This window comes from Falco rusticolus, chromosome 3 (assembly GCF_015220075.1).
Source record: "Falco rusticolus isolate bFalRus1 chromosome 3, bFalRus1.pri, whole genome shotgun sequence".
In the NCBI taxonomy this organism is placed as follows: Eukaryota; Metazoa; Chordata; class Aves; order Falconiformes; family Falconidae; genus Falco; species Falco rusticolus.
Window position 1 is genome coordinate 51,186,886 of NC_051189.1, and position 15,197 is coordinate 51,202,082.

At 42.8% G+C, this 15,197-nt stretch overlaps 1 protein-coding gene across 4 annotated transcripts in view; it reads left to right on the forward strand.

The window, feature by feature from the left end:
• Nucleotides 1-12,177, forward strand: part of NOL4 (nucleolar protein 4) — a 201,349-nt gene extending 189,172 nt beyond the window's left edge. For all 4 annotated transcript variants that reach the window (XM_037381296.1, XM_037381297.1, XM_037381298.1 and 1 more), the window contains 2 exons: nt 1,550-1,630; nt 10,229-12,177. In XM_037381296.1, the coding sequence (XP_037237193.1) occupies nt 1,550-1,630; nt 10,229-10,422 (275 nt within the window). In that variant the 3' untranslated portion in view covers nt 10,423-12,177. The remainder of the gene's footprint in view (nt 1-1,549; nt 1,631-10,228) is intronic.
• Nucleotides 12,178-15,197: the final 3,020 nt, after the last annotated feature.

Below are 15,197 nucleotides of genomic sequence, written 5' to 3' on the forward strand. Positions count from 1 at the left end.
GTTAATGAGTTTCCTCTCTGGAGAACAGGATATTTGCTTGCAAGTTATTCTCGGGACCTAAGAAGTAATTTAAGGATGCATTTCCTTTTCAATTTAGTAACCCATCAAATGTTCTTGCAACATTTACAAATGTTCATCTAGTGTAAAAATATATGTACAGCTCAGTCAGGATGTGTGTATAAACAAATACAGTGTGGTTTTGTATATCTGCTAAAACAGAAAAAAGGAGAAGTTGCAAAACAACTCACTGCTCGAATACCTATTTCTGGACCTTTCCCCACAGTAATATAATGTGTCCAATTAGCTCTCCTATCTACTAGTCCAACTGATGCATGTATTTGTATGCTGTAACTCATTTAATTTGGTTATTTCCTCCCCTATAAAAGTCATCCTTACTCCGATCCCAGCCTGCCGACTTGGGTATCTGCTCACCTAACTGCTTGGTGGCTCTGGCTTAGGGACTTCTCTGTGCCTGCTGTTGCAGTGCTTCCCTCCTCAGCCTGTCCTTCTACATGGCTAATTACAAAACCATAATGAGCTTTTTACACAACTGCATGGGGCAAACTTTCATGCAACTTTTCAATATGAGCAAGCAGAATGCAACAGTTTGTACAGTGACTCCTTCTTTATTGTAGGCAGGAAAAAAACAGCAGAAAAGGCTTGGGCTTACAGCACCAAGGTCTATTTTCCCTTTGCTTTTAAACCCTTTAGGCCAAGCCAGCTTGGCTGGAAAGCTTCACCCCATCACCAAGCAATCTGTGGGTTGACAGAGCCTCTGTCAGCCTGTACATGGGCTGGGGAGAAGCCTTTGGGGATGTTGTCCTTGATTCTTGTAGGTGTAAGAAAAGGGATGCTCTTTGAGAATGGTGGATTTCCACGTTCTCTTTTTTAAGGCTAATGCAGTTCCTGCTACAGAACTGAACAGAGAATCTCAGAGGTGGGGTAGCCCAGTGGGTATAAACAAAATTTGCTTGCCAGCTCCTAGTCAGCCACAAAGGCTTCAGCTGGCTCCAATCCATCACACCTGGGCTGAGCCTGGAGGGATGCCCAGCTTGAGAGCAGGAGGGCGAGGACAGGAGACAGGCTGCTCTTTTGGGAGCAAAATCTCTTGGTGCTGGCAGAAGCTGTTGAAGTCCCTGCATGCTGCTGAGCCCCTCCTGACAGAGTGGGATTGCCCTGTCTCCCAACATGTTTCTGTCCAGTGGGTCGCTGTCTGCCCTCTCCTGATGACTGTCAGCTGTCAGAACTCTCTAAAGCCAGGGCGGGCTTGTCAGAGCTTTACTGTCCACAGCCACTTCATTTTCTGAGGTCTGTTTTCCCCAAGAGATGTGGAGAGTGTTTCTGCTGCCATTGCTGGAATTCCTGGAGTTGATTTGAGGCTGTTTCTTCTGCATCGTTGCCTGGTTTTCTAGGTAGAAATGTCAGTCGTTTCCTTTTGTGTGTGTGAAAAGAGAGGGTGTTTCAGACTCTATGCAGACTGGCCATGCAGGACATGCCCTTGTGTCATGGTAAGACAAAGCAGCTGTTGTGTCTCCATTTCTCTACACAGATCTGCAGCCTACCTCCACCACAGCTACAACTCAGCACTGCATCCCAGGCACCACAAACGTCCAGTCCCCTTCCAGCTCAGGTGAGTCCTTCTGTTGAATCTGAACATGTTCACACCACAAACAGATCCTGAGCCCTGGCAGACTTCTCTTTCAGCCTCCTCTCCTACAGGCGGGCCTGCAGACCAGGACAAATGGCCCCATGGTCCAGTTGGTAGCTGCTAGACCCCTGCCACACTGCTCACCTCTCCCTGCTACTGCCTTCCAGAGGTCCAGAAGGGCTGCACTCTCCCAGCTGTTCCCTGCTTTAGCCAAGTCTCTTACCCACATGCCAGTCAGCCTTCCTGGTCCTTTTGCCTCCTGGTCCTTTGGGTGGTGCAGACCTGCTAAAGATGGTGGGGTATCTGGGGGAAGCTCCTGGAGCTGATGCTGTTGAGCCCCAATGATCAGCATGGTTGTGCTGCTCTGGGGCAGGGAGAGGAGGGCCAAGCACTCTTGTCCACTTTGGCATGTGACAGTAGGGAGGGTGCCTCATTTCCACACCCTCAAATCTGGTGAAGCTGTAACCTTCTGTAAAATCTTGGCATTGGCATGATCAGTAGAGGCTTCTTGGCAGTAAACTAGGTTAAAAAAAATGCCCAGCTGAGAATATCCAGTATGTAGCTAATTCTTAAAAGTGCTGACTGGGTTACCCACAGCATGGCTGGCCATGATGTGTAGGGGATTTTTGCTGTGGTTGCTCTCTCCAGCTCTTCTTTACATGTCTACTCTTGCACAGATTTCTGTGCTCTCACTGCTACCCTGATGACATCAAAGTGGAGAAAGAGGTAAAAGACAAATCAGCTTGTCTCTAACACAGCTGGAGCGTGGGGCATGAGTAGACACAGAGCAAGAGTGATAGGGTTAGAAACCTGAGACAGTGTGTTAGCCCTGTTTAAAAAAGTCAAAATATGGGATTGGGAGAGGTTGAATGGTTTGACCTGTGCTGTGGCAAAGGTAGGAATTTCTCACTGGGAAATTGTGGCTGAATTCTATATTAAGATCATCCCCATGTTCCTGTTCCCCCTTCCTCTTCCTCGTCATCTTACTGGATACATGGCATGTGCAAGTATTAGTCTGCTCCCACCATAGGAATAGGGGTGGAATGTCTGCAGATATATTGGGCAGTATCCTACTTTCTACCTTTGCACAAAGCTCAGGAGACAGCCATTAAGGCAAGACAGGTGTATGCCACATAATTAATCTCCTGTGGTGGACAGGAAACATTACTGGATAACTTCACATAATCATTTCATCACAAACCAGTGTGTTTGCTGACTGGTGAAAATGCATGATGTTCAGTGGCTATAGGCATTTCTGTGTTTTCACATCTTTTTCCTCAGGCAACACAGCAGTTTTTTCTGCTAAGCTAGCTGAAGGTCTGTTTTCCAGAGGGAAAGGCATAGAAGGGAGAAAGAAGCTTAAAAGGTCCAATTCATTAGTCCCTTTTTCTTGATCGGAGATCTGGCTTTTGAAACAATAGTTTTAGGCACATCTGCTCTCTGAAGGCAGGAGGAAAAGAAACACTGACAGATGCATAATATCACAATAAAACATTCTTGCAGTAATAAATACATCTGATTTGGAAAAAGTAGCATATTTTGATAGTTGTTTATATTTAGTTTTATTGGAGTATATGAGTATCCAGTACACACTCACTTCTAAAGCTACTCATGGGGAAAAAAGGGACAGAGGGGAATAAGTGCAATAGAAAAGATACACAAGAGCGATTTCAAAGCATGGACAAATGTATTTTTCTATAAATAAGTGCCACTGCTTTTTACATCTTCACTGATGAAAAAGATTGCTTAACCATTGTTAAAATGTAGAAGCATGTGCTTAAGCACATATTTTAAAAAATAATTTTGTTATTTTAAAATATCATCTGCAATAGTTATAACCATTTTGAAAGTCATTGACACATATATTATTCTTTCAGTAGTTGTTAATTATAAGATTGGTAGCTGCCCAGTGACAGCATACAATTCTTAAGGGATTTTTGCTGAGACAGTTGACAGTGTCTAAGCAATCAGTAACAGCACATCTACATCTGACCCATATTTTGGAATTTGATATAAATCATGTTGCTAATGAGTAGAGCATGAGGCAATAACTATTTCCATTTAAGTCTTGCAATTTACAGAAAAGCCATTTGTCCAGCAGTGTATTTAATGGCAGATATTCCTAGCAGCTAATTTGATAAATGATTGTCTAGCACGTGAAGAGTGGGTTTTCAGCGTTCTCATATTCAGCTGGATGTGGTTCCAACAAGAACAGTTCCACCTCGTAGAGGAAATTAGGTCTATGTAACTGGACTGAGGTGGTAAATAGAAAAATATTCTTGTGTTAAAGTGTAAGTCAGTCAGGTGTCCTCAGCAAGAGGCAGACGAATGACACTTCTGTCTTCTGAAAGAGTATAAAAGAAAGGATCTGTCCCAGCAATTTGTTTAACCCACTGCTTAAGAGAATGTTGTGCTGTTATAAAAACATGGGAGGTGACAATTGTGAGTTATAATAGTACACACCAAGAGAAATACCTAGTCAAGATTTTTAATTGTTCCGAAGTACTCCAGGATAGGAAGCAGTATGCTAAAATGTGCAGTGTCACCTTGGAGGAACCTGACACTGCAAAATTAATTGCAAAAATACTCAAATTTTCCTCTATATGAGGATGCACTTGTTCCTGTGAAGACTGGCAACTTAATAAATAATACTAAATACACTAAGGAAATAGTTCTATTTAAAGTTAGCGTAGTTATTAAAAAAAATCATGGTGAAGCTGTTCAGCTTTCTCCAGATTTAGTCATCTGTAGTAATGGCTTCTGGGGACAGCGGTACACGAAGCTTAACCAGCTATTTAAAGCCTTGAGAATATCTGTGATTTATTTGTCTGGTTAAAGAAATGCGGTGGATATTTATAAGTAAGATTTAGGTTCCTGTGCTTCAGTAGCTGATTTGCATAAAATCACAGAGGAAAAATCTACACGATAAGATAAAGATGCATTTATTTCTTATTTTCTGAACGACCAGGTATGATAAGGAAGCTACAGATAAGTTATAGCCTTTTTAGCATATAGCAGCCTGGACAAATTTTAAGAATCAATAATACTGTCAGTGAGTGTCTATCATAGCTATTAAAAGTGGAGACTAATATAATACATCGTGGAGCTAGTCTCTGAGCGAGGTATTCTTCCAGATAAAAAACTTTGGCTGTCATAGGCAAGCTTTGGAGGTGAGGTTATGTATGTCACATAACATAATTAAAAGAACTAAAATCCTTATCCCCACATCAGGTGTGGCTTGTTCTCTTTCTGTTCAGCTCGCTGGCAGCACATGCAGCTTCCCTTCCTGAAAAGGCACAAGCATACTCGCTGTCCTAAACTACAGACATGAACACTTTCTGTGTTTGTGTATTTCTTTGCTTTTTTGCTCAGGAGGCTTTTCTTTGAGGGCAAGGAAGACAGCACTGTGACTTAAGTAGAAGGAAGAAGTTTGGGAAGTGAAGCAAAATCTTATTTTCCTAGTATATAGAGTTTTTTTAAAAAAATTGAGTAGTTTGAAGTAGCTGGGGTAAGTTAAAATCCAGTATTTCTAATTTCCTTTGTATCCAAGGGCTCTGTATATAACGCAAGTCCCCCAGACCAAGAGGATTTCTGGGTCCTGATGGTTTCTTGTGTAATGCAGACTGCAGATTTGCACTTGCATGGAACTTTATTTCCAGTTCCTTCAGTATTTCAAAATTATATATCCTGAAGCGTTAAAAAAACTTCCCTCATGATAGTTAATCTGGACATATAGGAGTACAGGGCCAGATCTTTAGTTTGTGTAAATCACTGTGACCCTATGGACTTGTGAGGAGTTACACTGATTTATGCTCGCTGGACATCTGTTCTCCTAGTTTTCCTTTCAGAGCAGTGCTTTTAATTTGTTTTTACTCATCGTTTTTTGTAAGGGAAACCTCAGAGGTGTGAGCAAGCGCATTTCTATGTATTTTCTACTTATGAGTGAAATAAACTTAGTATCTTATTCAGTCACTTAAAAATCTGGATTACCAATGAGAAAACCCCTTCAGTTTTATTGCAGAAAAAGATGTGCTCTGCCACAGAAGCTCTGTTATGCTATATATTGTGTGTGTGGTTTTGGCTGTCACATGAATGAGAGTCAAGGAAAGAACATAAAAGTTAAAGTAGGTTCATATGGAGCACAATGCCCTCAATATGTCAGTGGTAGCTTTTTCACTACTGACCCAATAAATACAGAAGTCTTTAATGGCTTCTTACAACCATTCAGTCCAGCTGGCTTTATGATTTGTATACCCTCCTTCTCTGTGCTGGGTTAAGATTTTACTTAGAAATATCCTCTGAGCTTCTTCACACTGTGATCGTTTCCCTGCAGCGTGCAGTCACACTGAAACAAATTCACTGAGCTAATTGTCCTTTATTTATCCTTTGTACGCTGGAAGTTACTTAAAAGTCAGTTCATTTATGCCAGTGTAAAGCTGGATAATACAGTTGTAAGGCTAAGTGCTGTCATGCTAGTTGCATAGTAGGAAGTAAGATGTAATAGGACCCTTTCTGTTCAAGTAGTTTCTTTTCATAGTCCCAGCTCTGCCTTCATTCACGCAAGGGGAGATTTTCATTAACTTCAGTGTGGGGACATGGCGATCTCCACGTTCTTTGTGGTCTCAGTTGTATCTCTGCATAAGCATAAAAGAAAGACAAATAAATAAGGTTTATGACCAGATCTTCAGCTTCTGAAAATCAGTACATCTCTTTCCATTAGTGCTTAAGATAATGAGTCTGGGTTTGAATCTTGTGATTCTGGTGGGATTATTTAAGAGAACATCTAAAGTATGAATTGGTGTGTTTTGTATTCCAAAATTTAATATGCTAAATTAAAATTATTCCACTCTCTTTAGGAAGCGAGGGCCATCCAGTGAGCCAATGCTGAGATAGCCTTGGCATTGACATACATTGTCCAGATGAAAGTGAAAGGTGACATTTTTCTCATAGGAAAGCAAGATACATTGACTTGGGTAACTTGATCCCAATTTCCAGGAGAGTATTAAGATTAAGATCAGGCTAGTCTGATCTTCTGCCTTCCAGAAGTACAGATTTACTACAGGCCACCTGATCAGGAAGAGGAACTCAGTGAGGCCTTTCCAGACAGTTGGAGGTAGCCTCACGATCACAGGCCCTGGTTCTCACTGGAGACTTCAACCACCCTGATACCTGCTGAAAAAACAACACAGCTAGGCACGCATGGTCCAGGAGGTTCCTGCAGAGCATTGGTGCAACTTTTTGACACAGGTGGTAGAGGAGCCACCAAAGCGAGGTGTGCTGCTGGACCTTGTACTGACAAAGCAGGACTGGCTGGGGATGTGAAGGTTGGGGGCAGCCTTGGTGGAATTCAGGATCCTGAATGGAGGAAGCATGGCAATAAGTAGGATTGCAACCCTGGAATTCAGGAGAGCTAACTTTGGCTTCTTCAAGGACCTATTTAGAGGAATTGTATGGGTTAGGGCTCTAGAAGGTAGAGGGGTCCAAGAGAGCTAGCTAACATTCAAGCATCGCTTCCTCCAAGCTCAAGATAGGTGCACCTCTATGAGTAAGAAATCAAACAGAGAGGGCAGAGTACCTGCATGGATGAGCAAGGAGCTTCTGGCAAAACTCGGAAGAAGGAAGTTTACAGAATGTGGAAAAAGGGACAGGCTGCTTGGGAGGAATACAGGAATGTTGTCAGAACATGCAGAGATGCGATGGGGAAGGCTAATATCCATCTGGAATTAAATCTGGTGGGGGGTGTCAAGGACAACAAGAAGGGCTTCTTCAAGTACATCAGTAGAAGAAGGATGACTAGGGAAAATGTGGGTCCACTGCTGAATGAGGTGGGTGCCTTGGTGACGAAGAATACAGAGAAGGTCGAGTTACTGAATGCTTTCTTTGCTTCGGTCTTTATATCAAGGCTACCCCTCAGGAATTCAGACTCTGGAGGCAAAAGAGAAAGTCTGGAGAAAGGAAGGCTATCCCTTGGTTGAAGAGGATGAGGTTAGGGAACACTTAAGCAAACCTGACACCCACAGATCCATGGACCCCCAATGGGATGCACCCCTGAGTGCTGAGGGAGCTGGCAGATGTTACTGCTGAGCAGCTCTCCATCAACTTTGAAAGGTCATGGAGGACAGGAGAGTTACCTGAGGACTCAAGGAAAGCCAATGTCACCCCAGTCTTCAAAAAGGGCAAGAAGGACCCAGGAAACCACAGGCCAGTCAGCCTCACCTCCATCCCTGGAAAGGTCATGGAACAGCACATCCTTGCTGTCATCTCTAAGCATGTGGAGGAAAAGAAAGTTGTCAGGAGTAGTCAACATGGATTCGCCAAGGGTAAATCATGCCTGACCAACCTAACAGCCTTCTGTGATGGAATGGCTGGCTGGGTAGATGAGGGGACAGCAGTGGGTGTTGTCTGCCTTGACCTCAGCAAGGCTTTTGACACTGTCTCCCCTCATAGGTGAACTCAGGCAGTGTGGGTTAGATGGGTGGACAGTGAGGTGGGTTGAGAACTGGCTGAATGGCAGAGCTCAGAGGGCTGTGATCAGCCGCACAGAGTCTAGCTGGAGGCCTGTAGCTGGCGGTGTGCCCCAGGGGTCAGTGCTGGGTCCAGTCCTGTTCAGCTTATTCATCAGTGACCTGGATGAAGGGACAGTGTGCCCTCAGCAAGGTTGCTGATGATACAAAACTGGGAGGAGTGGCTGATACCCCAGGAGGCTGCACGGCCATTCAGCGAGGCCTGGACATGCTGGAGAGCTGGGCAGAGAGGAACCTCATGAAGTAAGTGTGAGGTCCTGCACCTGGGGAGGAACAACCCCACGCACCAGTACAGGCTGGGGGTGACCTGCTGGGAGGCAGCTCTGTGGAGAAGGACCTGGGAGTCCTGGTGGACAGCACGCTGGCCATGAGCCAGCAGTGTGCCCTGGTGGCCAAGAGGGCCAATGGGATCCTGGGGTGCATCAGGAGAAGCGTGGCCAGCAGGTGGAAGGAGGCTGTCCTCCCCCTCTGCTCTACCCTGGTGAGGCCATGTCTGGAGTGCTGTGTCCAGTTCTGGGCTCCCCAGTTCAGGAGAGAAGGGGAACGACTAGAGAGGGATACAAAGATGGTTAGGGTACTGGAGCATCTCCCTTGTGAGGAAAGGCTGAGGGAGCTGGGGCTGTTCAGCCTGGAGAGAAGACTGAGAGGGGGCCTTATCAATGTCTGCAAATATTTTAAGGGTGAGTGTCAAGAGGATGGGGCCAGGCTCTTTTCAGCGGTGCCCAGCGACAGGACAAGGGGCAACAGGCACGAACTGCAGCACAGGCAGCTCCATCTGAGTATGCTCTTTACTTTGTAGTTGGCAGAGCCCTGGCACAGGCTGCCCAGGGAGGCTGTGGAGTCTCCTTCCCTGGACACATTCAAAATGCACCAGGGTGTGACTCTGTGCAACCTGCTCTAGGAGAACCTACCTTAGCAGGGGGTTGCACTAGATGACTTCCAGAGATGCCTTCCAAACCTGACCATTCTGTGATTTGCTACACTGTCAAAATGAATGAATAATGTTCTTCCAGATTGGCACATAATAAACTGCTTGATAAGTATACTTGTCATCTGTGTTCTAGTGTGTCTAAAAAAAGTCCTCAGTCCAATTCTACCTGTCCAGATTATGCTCCAGGAAGAAACATCTCATCAAAGCACCATACATCTTAGCTGATTAATAACTATGGCCAAATGACCAGGGAAATTCCACACAAAGCCAAACTTAATGATGGCAGATGGTTTTGCTGATCATAGTAACATGCAGACCACCCTCAGGAATGCTGTCTTCTGCATGCAGCATACATGGTCTTGAGAATATTCTTTGATGAAAAGTGCTAAGCATATTGCTGTAAGCCAAGGCAACATAGTGATTGCTGCAGATTCTCTATTCAGTGTTCAGGCCTCACAAGATCCTTGCAGTATATTGCCAGCTGTATGCAGCCCCCACAGATGATAGTGAATTCCTCAATGTAGCAGCCAGATTGTCACAGCCTAATCTCATTCATGACTAGCTATTTATGCAAGTGATCACATGGTATCAGGGCTAGTCAAGTGAATGACTATTTATCTACATCTGTAAGGGATTCACAATCTGGCCACATGCTGATTTAAGCATAAAATGCGAAAATAGTTATCTAGAGAACATAAGTTTTCTATTCTTTGATAAAAACTGCAAATGTGCAGAATGCCATGAAGCCTACGATGGCAGCTGGAGCTGGGGGAGGCACAGATGAATCTTCTGCCTGCTCACCAGGATCAGATCCCAGGGCAGTGTTGGGGTGCAGGTGGCTTACACTGTATGGATACGCCCTAGAGGGTGATTTTCTACTGGCGGTGGAGTTGCCCCTCATGTAGCGTAAATAGAACTTGAAGGGTGTCTTTCATATATAAATATAAATCACTGTGGTTCCTGGCAGGGCAACTGGTAACTGAACAGTTATTGCTTGTTTCTGCTACTTCTCATTGGCACTCAGCTGAGAGCAGATTTTATTACTCTGCATTTGTGGCTGCAGACCTGTGAAAGGTCTCTTGCCGCAGATCTGAAGCTTCTTTTCTTTTCTTTTGTTACCTGCAGGTCCAACAGATCTCAGTATGAAGAGGCAGTTAGCAACCAGCTCTGGATCCTCCAGTAGTTCAAGCTCTAGACCCCAGCTGAGTCCAACTGAAATAAATGCAGTGAGGCAGCTTGTGGCAGGGTATCGAGAATCAGCCGCGTTTTTATTGCGTTCTGCAGATGAACTGGAAAACCTTATTTTGCAGCAGAACTGAGTCATGTAACCTTCACACTGGCCTGGTCTTATCTCAGAGTTTCCACTAATGACATTTTGATTTCCCAGAGCACACACTTCAGTTACTGCACAGTCTTTTAGGAGAGTTAATTACCATAATGCCACACTGTTCTTGATCCATAAAGTGATGTGTTAAGGTGCTTCAAGTGAACTTCGACCTCTGGTATTTCCGAGGTACTTTACTGTGTCCAGCCTATTGCTTTTGTTTTAGTGTGTCAGCATAAATATCGAAAAAGTGGCTAGAAATTAACTCGTTCTAACAAGTGGAGGAAACAGAAGATGCTGTGATGGTTTTAAAAAAAATGGTTCAAGATCCAAGTGCAATATTAGTGGAATGTGATACTGACTCATTGGACTTAAAGCTGCAGTATATGGCAAAACGTTGCCAAATGTCCTGTTGCTACAGGGCACAATTACAATTAAAAGGATCTTGTATTTTAAAAAAATGTAATTTTTATAAAAAAACAAAACAAAAGATTTTTGTTTTCATTCAAGATTTTTCATTGTTACTTTGGTAAACTTTTTCACTTGTCCTGAAAATGTTTTGAGGAGGTATTTTAAGTCCCCCCTTCCTCTCTTGAACCCCTGACTGTGCCCTTCTCCCCAACTTCATATTCTTTCTACAACGAGTAACTCTTGATGCTGGATAATTCTTCCCCCATGTACTGTAAATTGTCATGTATGGAATACTTTCCAAAGGAAGCATGCATTTCCTGCATTCATACCATTCTCAGCTCCATTCTGTAATATATTGCAGCTTTATTAGCAATTAATAAAGAGTTGAGGGTTTTTTAAAAAAGACATATCATTGAGAAAAAAAAAAAGATAAAATTGATTTCTTATGGTGAGCTCATCTAACTCCATGATCACTGCTGCTGTCCTATACAAGTCCCTCTAGTTGTGATTGGATGTAGATGATGAATGTTAAGAGGTTGCAAGTGACAATCTGAAAATTTGCACTCTTGTGTGTATTTATTTTTTGTTTCCTTAATTTAAACAAAATTCTTACCGAGGAGGTAATTGACACTTCTGGTATGATTTGTATAATTCCCAGGCCTAGCTAAAACCTGTACAAAACTGTAAATGGATGCAGCTGCAACTATAATAAAACACTTCTCTCCCCTTCCCCACTCTTCCCAACCCCTCTATTTCTTATTTTATAATATTGATTACACATTAATGGTGTTTTCTTTGTGCACTACAGCAGGCTTATTTTTAAGTATATAGAAAAAAAGTACTTTAGTTTATGCTTACTGTACTATCTGTTCTGTTGTTTAGCTTTTGTTGAATAACAAGTTTCTTGTGCATTCCTAAATTTGCCTTATTTCATGTACAAAATTTTATGTAATTCTGTTTTTGACAATGAGTTTAAGGCATCAGTGATATTTTATATCTACTTGTTACATATAGTTTTCCAAGTAATGACTGTGATTGTGACCAAGTAATGTGCACTTTTTCTTGTAACTGTGGACATTGCTATGCTTTTTTTTCTCTAGTGTTTCTAGAATTACTGTTGCTTACAATTATGTAAAAGAAAAAGAACTTTTGTGATACTGTTGGTGAATATTAATGTGAAAAAGCCTATGAAATATGAGTATTTTGGAGGTACATAGATACACAAACATCTCTAAGTTGTGGACTGATGTTCACATATTTAAATGAGAATTCAAAACCTGAGGGCTGGAATCATTTCCTCTGTTTTGTTTGGGTTAATAAACAGATTTCTGTGTTTAAATACATGATTGTGAAACATTATAACATTTACATTTACATAGCATTTAAAGCTATAAATCTTACTGTCTTTAAACAGGAAAAAGGGCCTTCCAGTCCAATTCATGCAGACACCCAAACCTAATTTCTCAAAATTATCAAGTAAATCCAGTAGGCCAATCTAGCTGGAGCTTTGTATTAATGAAGCATTTCCTCAATAAGAGCAGAAGTGGGTGGTCCATAAATCATGAGATCCGATTCACTAGCATGTTATAATTTTAAGTTGGCTGGAGGCTACACCATTTTGCCACTTTATTTTTAAAAATCTATTGGATGTCTTTTTAAAGTCACTTATTCCTGGATATGAGAATATCTTTGCAAATCCTTACTAGCTGCTACCCATCACTTGAGAGGTGCATTTGCTCCTAACATCTTCTCACCATGCTTCTGAAACCCTATGGCTTGTCTCTACCACAGGTGTGTGGTTGCCTCAGCATTTGTCTCACCAGGCATTCAAAAGCCTTAGAAATCAAGTGCCTTTTTCCTCTCTTCCACTTTCAAGTGTCTACAGCACCTTCTGTCTGTGCATGCCAAGAGGGGATGAAGCAGGTACCTTGTGCCAGGTCACTACCTTGGCCTCATCAGAAGAAGAAGTCTGGCATACATCTTCCACAGAGAAGTAGTGACAACTATGCCTACATTTCAAAGTTTCCTTAGTCCTGTTGTCCAGGACACTGTGCTACAAAGTGCCAGCTAAGCAGCAACCAGCAGTTTGTCCAAGAGGCTGTTTGCCAGCCGGGAATCTTCTCGGCTGGGCAGCCTCGCTGCTTTTCAAGCTGTCTTGCTAAATGCAGGTAAGGTCAGGAGGCTAGAGGATGAGGCGGTAAGAGATTAACTTCTGTGTTCTACCTTCTGACTCCTCTTTTCTCTCCCTCAATTGCTTCTTCTCTTGAAAGAGAAGTAGGGAAGTTGGGGTTCACCATATGACCTTCAAGGCCTATGGCTGATCTCCCCTTTTCCCTGCTCCCCCCCCCAGCCTACTTTGATAGTTGTCCAAGTATATCTCCTACAGCACACACAACCTGTTCTTCTGGCTACCTTCTCTGAAATATTTAGGGCCATCTTCAACTGTAGGAGCGATTAACATCCCTCTCTAAAGGCTCAGACCGGTACTCCGCTTTCAGTCCTCAAATGGTTTGTCTGTGCCAAATTTCAGGAGGCTGATGGGGTTTTTACTCTATAGCTGTTTCCACCTCTTAAGTACTGGGTTTATTCATCTCTTCTTTGCAACAGCCATCGATTCAACTACAGTTTTAACTTCCTCTGCTTCTAAGAGGGTACTGAAATTTGGACCCATCCTGTGAAGGAGGGATCATAAATCTCGGTCCACTTCTATGTGAGAAAATCTACATCCAAGCACTGCAATTAAATTTGCACTCTTGGATCTAATGTATGTCCCAGAGCCACCTACTCTCTGCTGGCTTTGAACCTCCTAGAGGAGTAAAGGTGCAGGTGGAGAAGATACTACTCCAGCTATAGACCGAGTCAAGTATCCAGAAATAACTTCAGCGTTATTTCTTTCTCTTTTCCCTATCTTCCGTAATCAATGGCGTGTCACCTCAGCTGTTAGGATTTATTTTTTTTTTAATATTGCTGTTAGGATAAGGCCAGTCCCTTCCAGCTTGGGCATTCGCCTGAGTATGGCTGCTTGAGGCTGCCTTCAGAAAAGCATTATCCTTATATCTAATATCTTTATTAACTAGTACTTCAAGTTAATGGATGCCTCACTACAGAACCCTATCAGTGCAGACTGGCAGGTGCTGGTCTTGAGACAGCCTCATGTCTTCCCAACTGTTCTGGAGTTTCCTTGGAAGTGGTCCTGTAAGACCTTCAGTTTTCATGGGGTTTCTGGAAAGGGAGGGATGGTGGGAGAGTATCATGTAATGTCCCTAAATTCCCATGCAGAATTAAGTACCAAACATTATCATGGTCTCAGTGGGTTGAGTCTCTTTAGGCTTACTTCCACACTGGGAAGATGTCATTTACCCATTCTTCTCTCCTCTCTCCCTGATTTCCAGGGTAGTTTTCATTGGTAGGAGAAGCAACTGTGGGTAATATCTATAGATGCAACCTCACATTGTGGGAGTGGACAAGCTGACCAGCTTAGCAACTAACCAGATTTGTTTACTGCTTTTGATATCAGCTGGGAAACTGGACTCAGAACACATGAAAAGAGATCTGGAGCCTAAAGTTTCTATCCAGATTGGCACCTTGCTGCCTGCCACCAGAGAACACCAACATATCAGCCATGATGAGTATCAAAAGCTACAGAAAGACAATGCATAAGTAAGCAAGAATTTGTCAATTCAAAAGCTGCCCATCCTGTGTGGAGAATGAGTTTTCTGGATGAGGAAAAGCAGATGAATATGTACATGAACATAACTATAAAACTAATTGGAAAACAGAGTCAACCTGAAGGGACTGGATGTTCCTGCTGCAATGACCCGAGTCCCTGCTGAATACAGTTTAAATGGAGGTAAGTTTTGTTGGTAAAACTCCATTAAATAAGGAACAATTTCATTTCTGTCCAGTTCCTAGCACTGTGTTAAAAAAATCCCATAAATTTTTTAAAACCTCTCTGAATTTCTCTTTGAGTGGCTTGTGAGGCATTCATAAGGAAGCTGTGTTTTTCTATATAAAGAAAAGCTGATCTTAGTAGATCATGGAGTCAGGATGATCTAGCCCTAACTCCAACCACTATTGAAAAAGTTACCAGCACATGAAAAAGAATTGTAAAATAAAGGCAGAAATCAAGCAATGCCACACAGATAGTTGCAAGAGTAAGCATGTAAGAATCTAAAATGGCTGTACTGGACAAGACTGTTCACAGCCATCTATTCTGTTGCTGGTAATAAATAAAACAGATAAAGATGTAGCAGATAGAGCAGACCAGAAGGACAGAACAAGCATATAGCAATGCTCTCTAAATAGACATCCATGGTCTACGACAGTTTGAGGCTGCAGTGGGTTGCCCCTGGCTGGCAA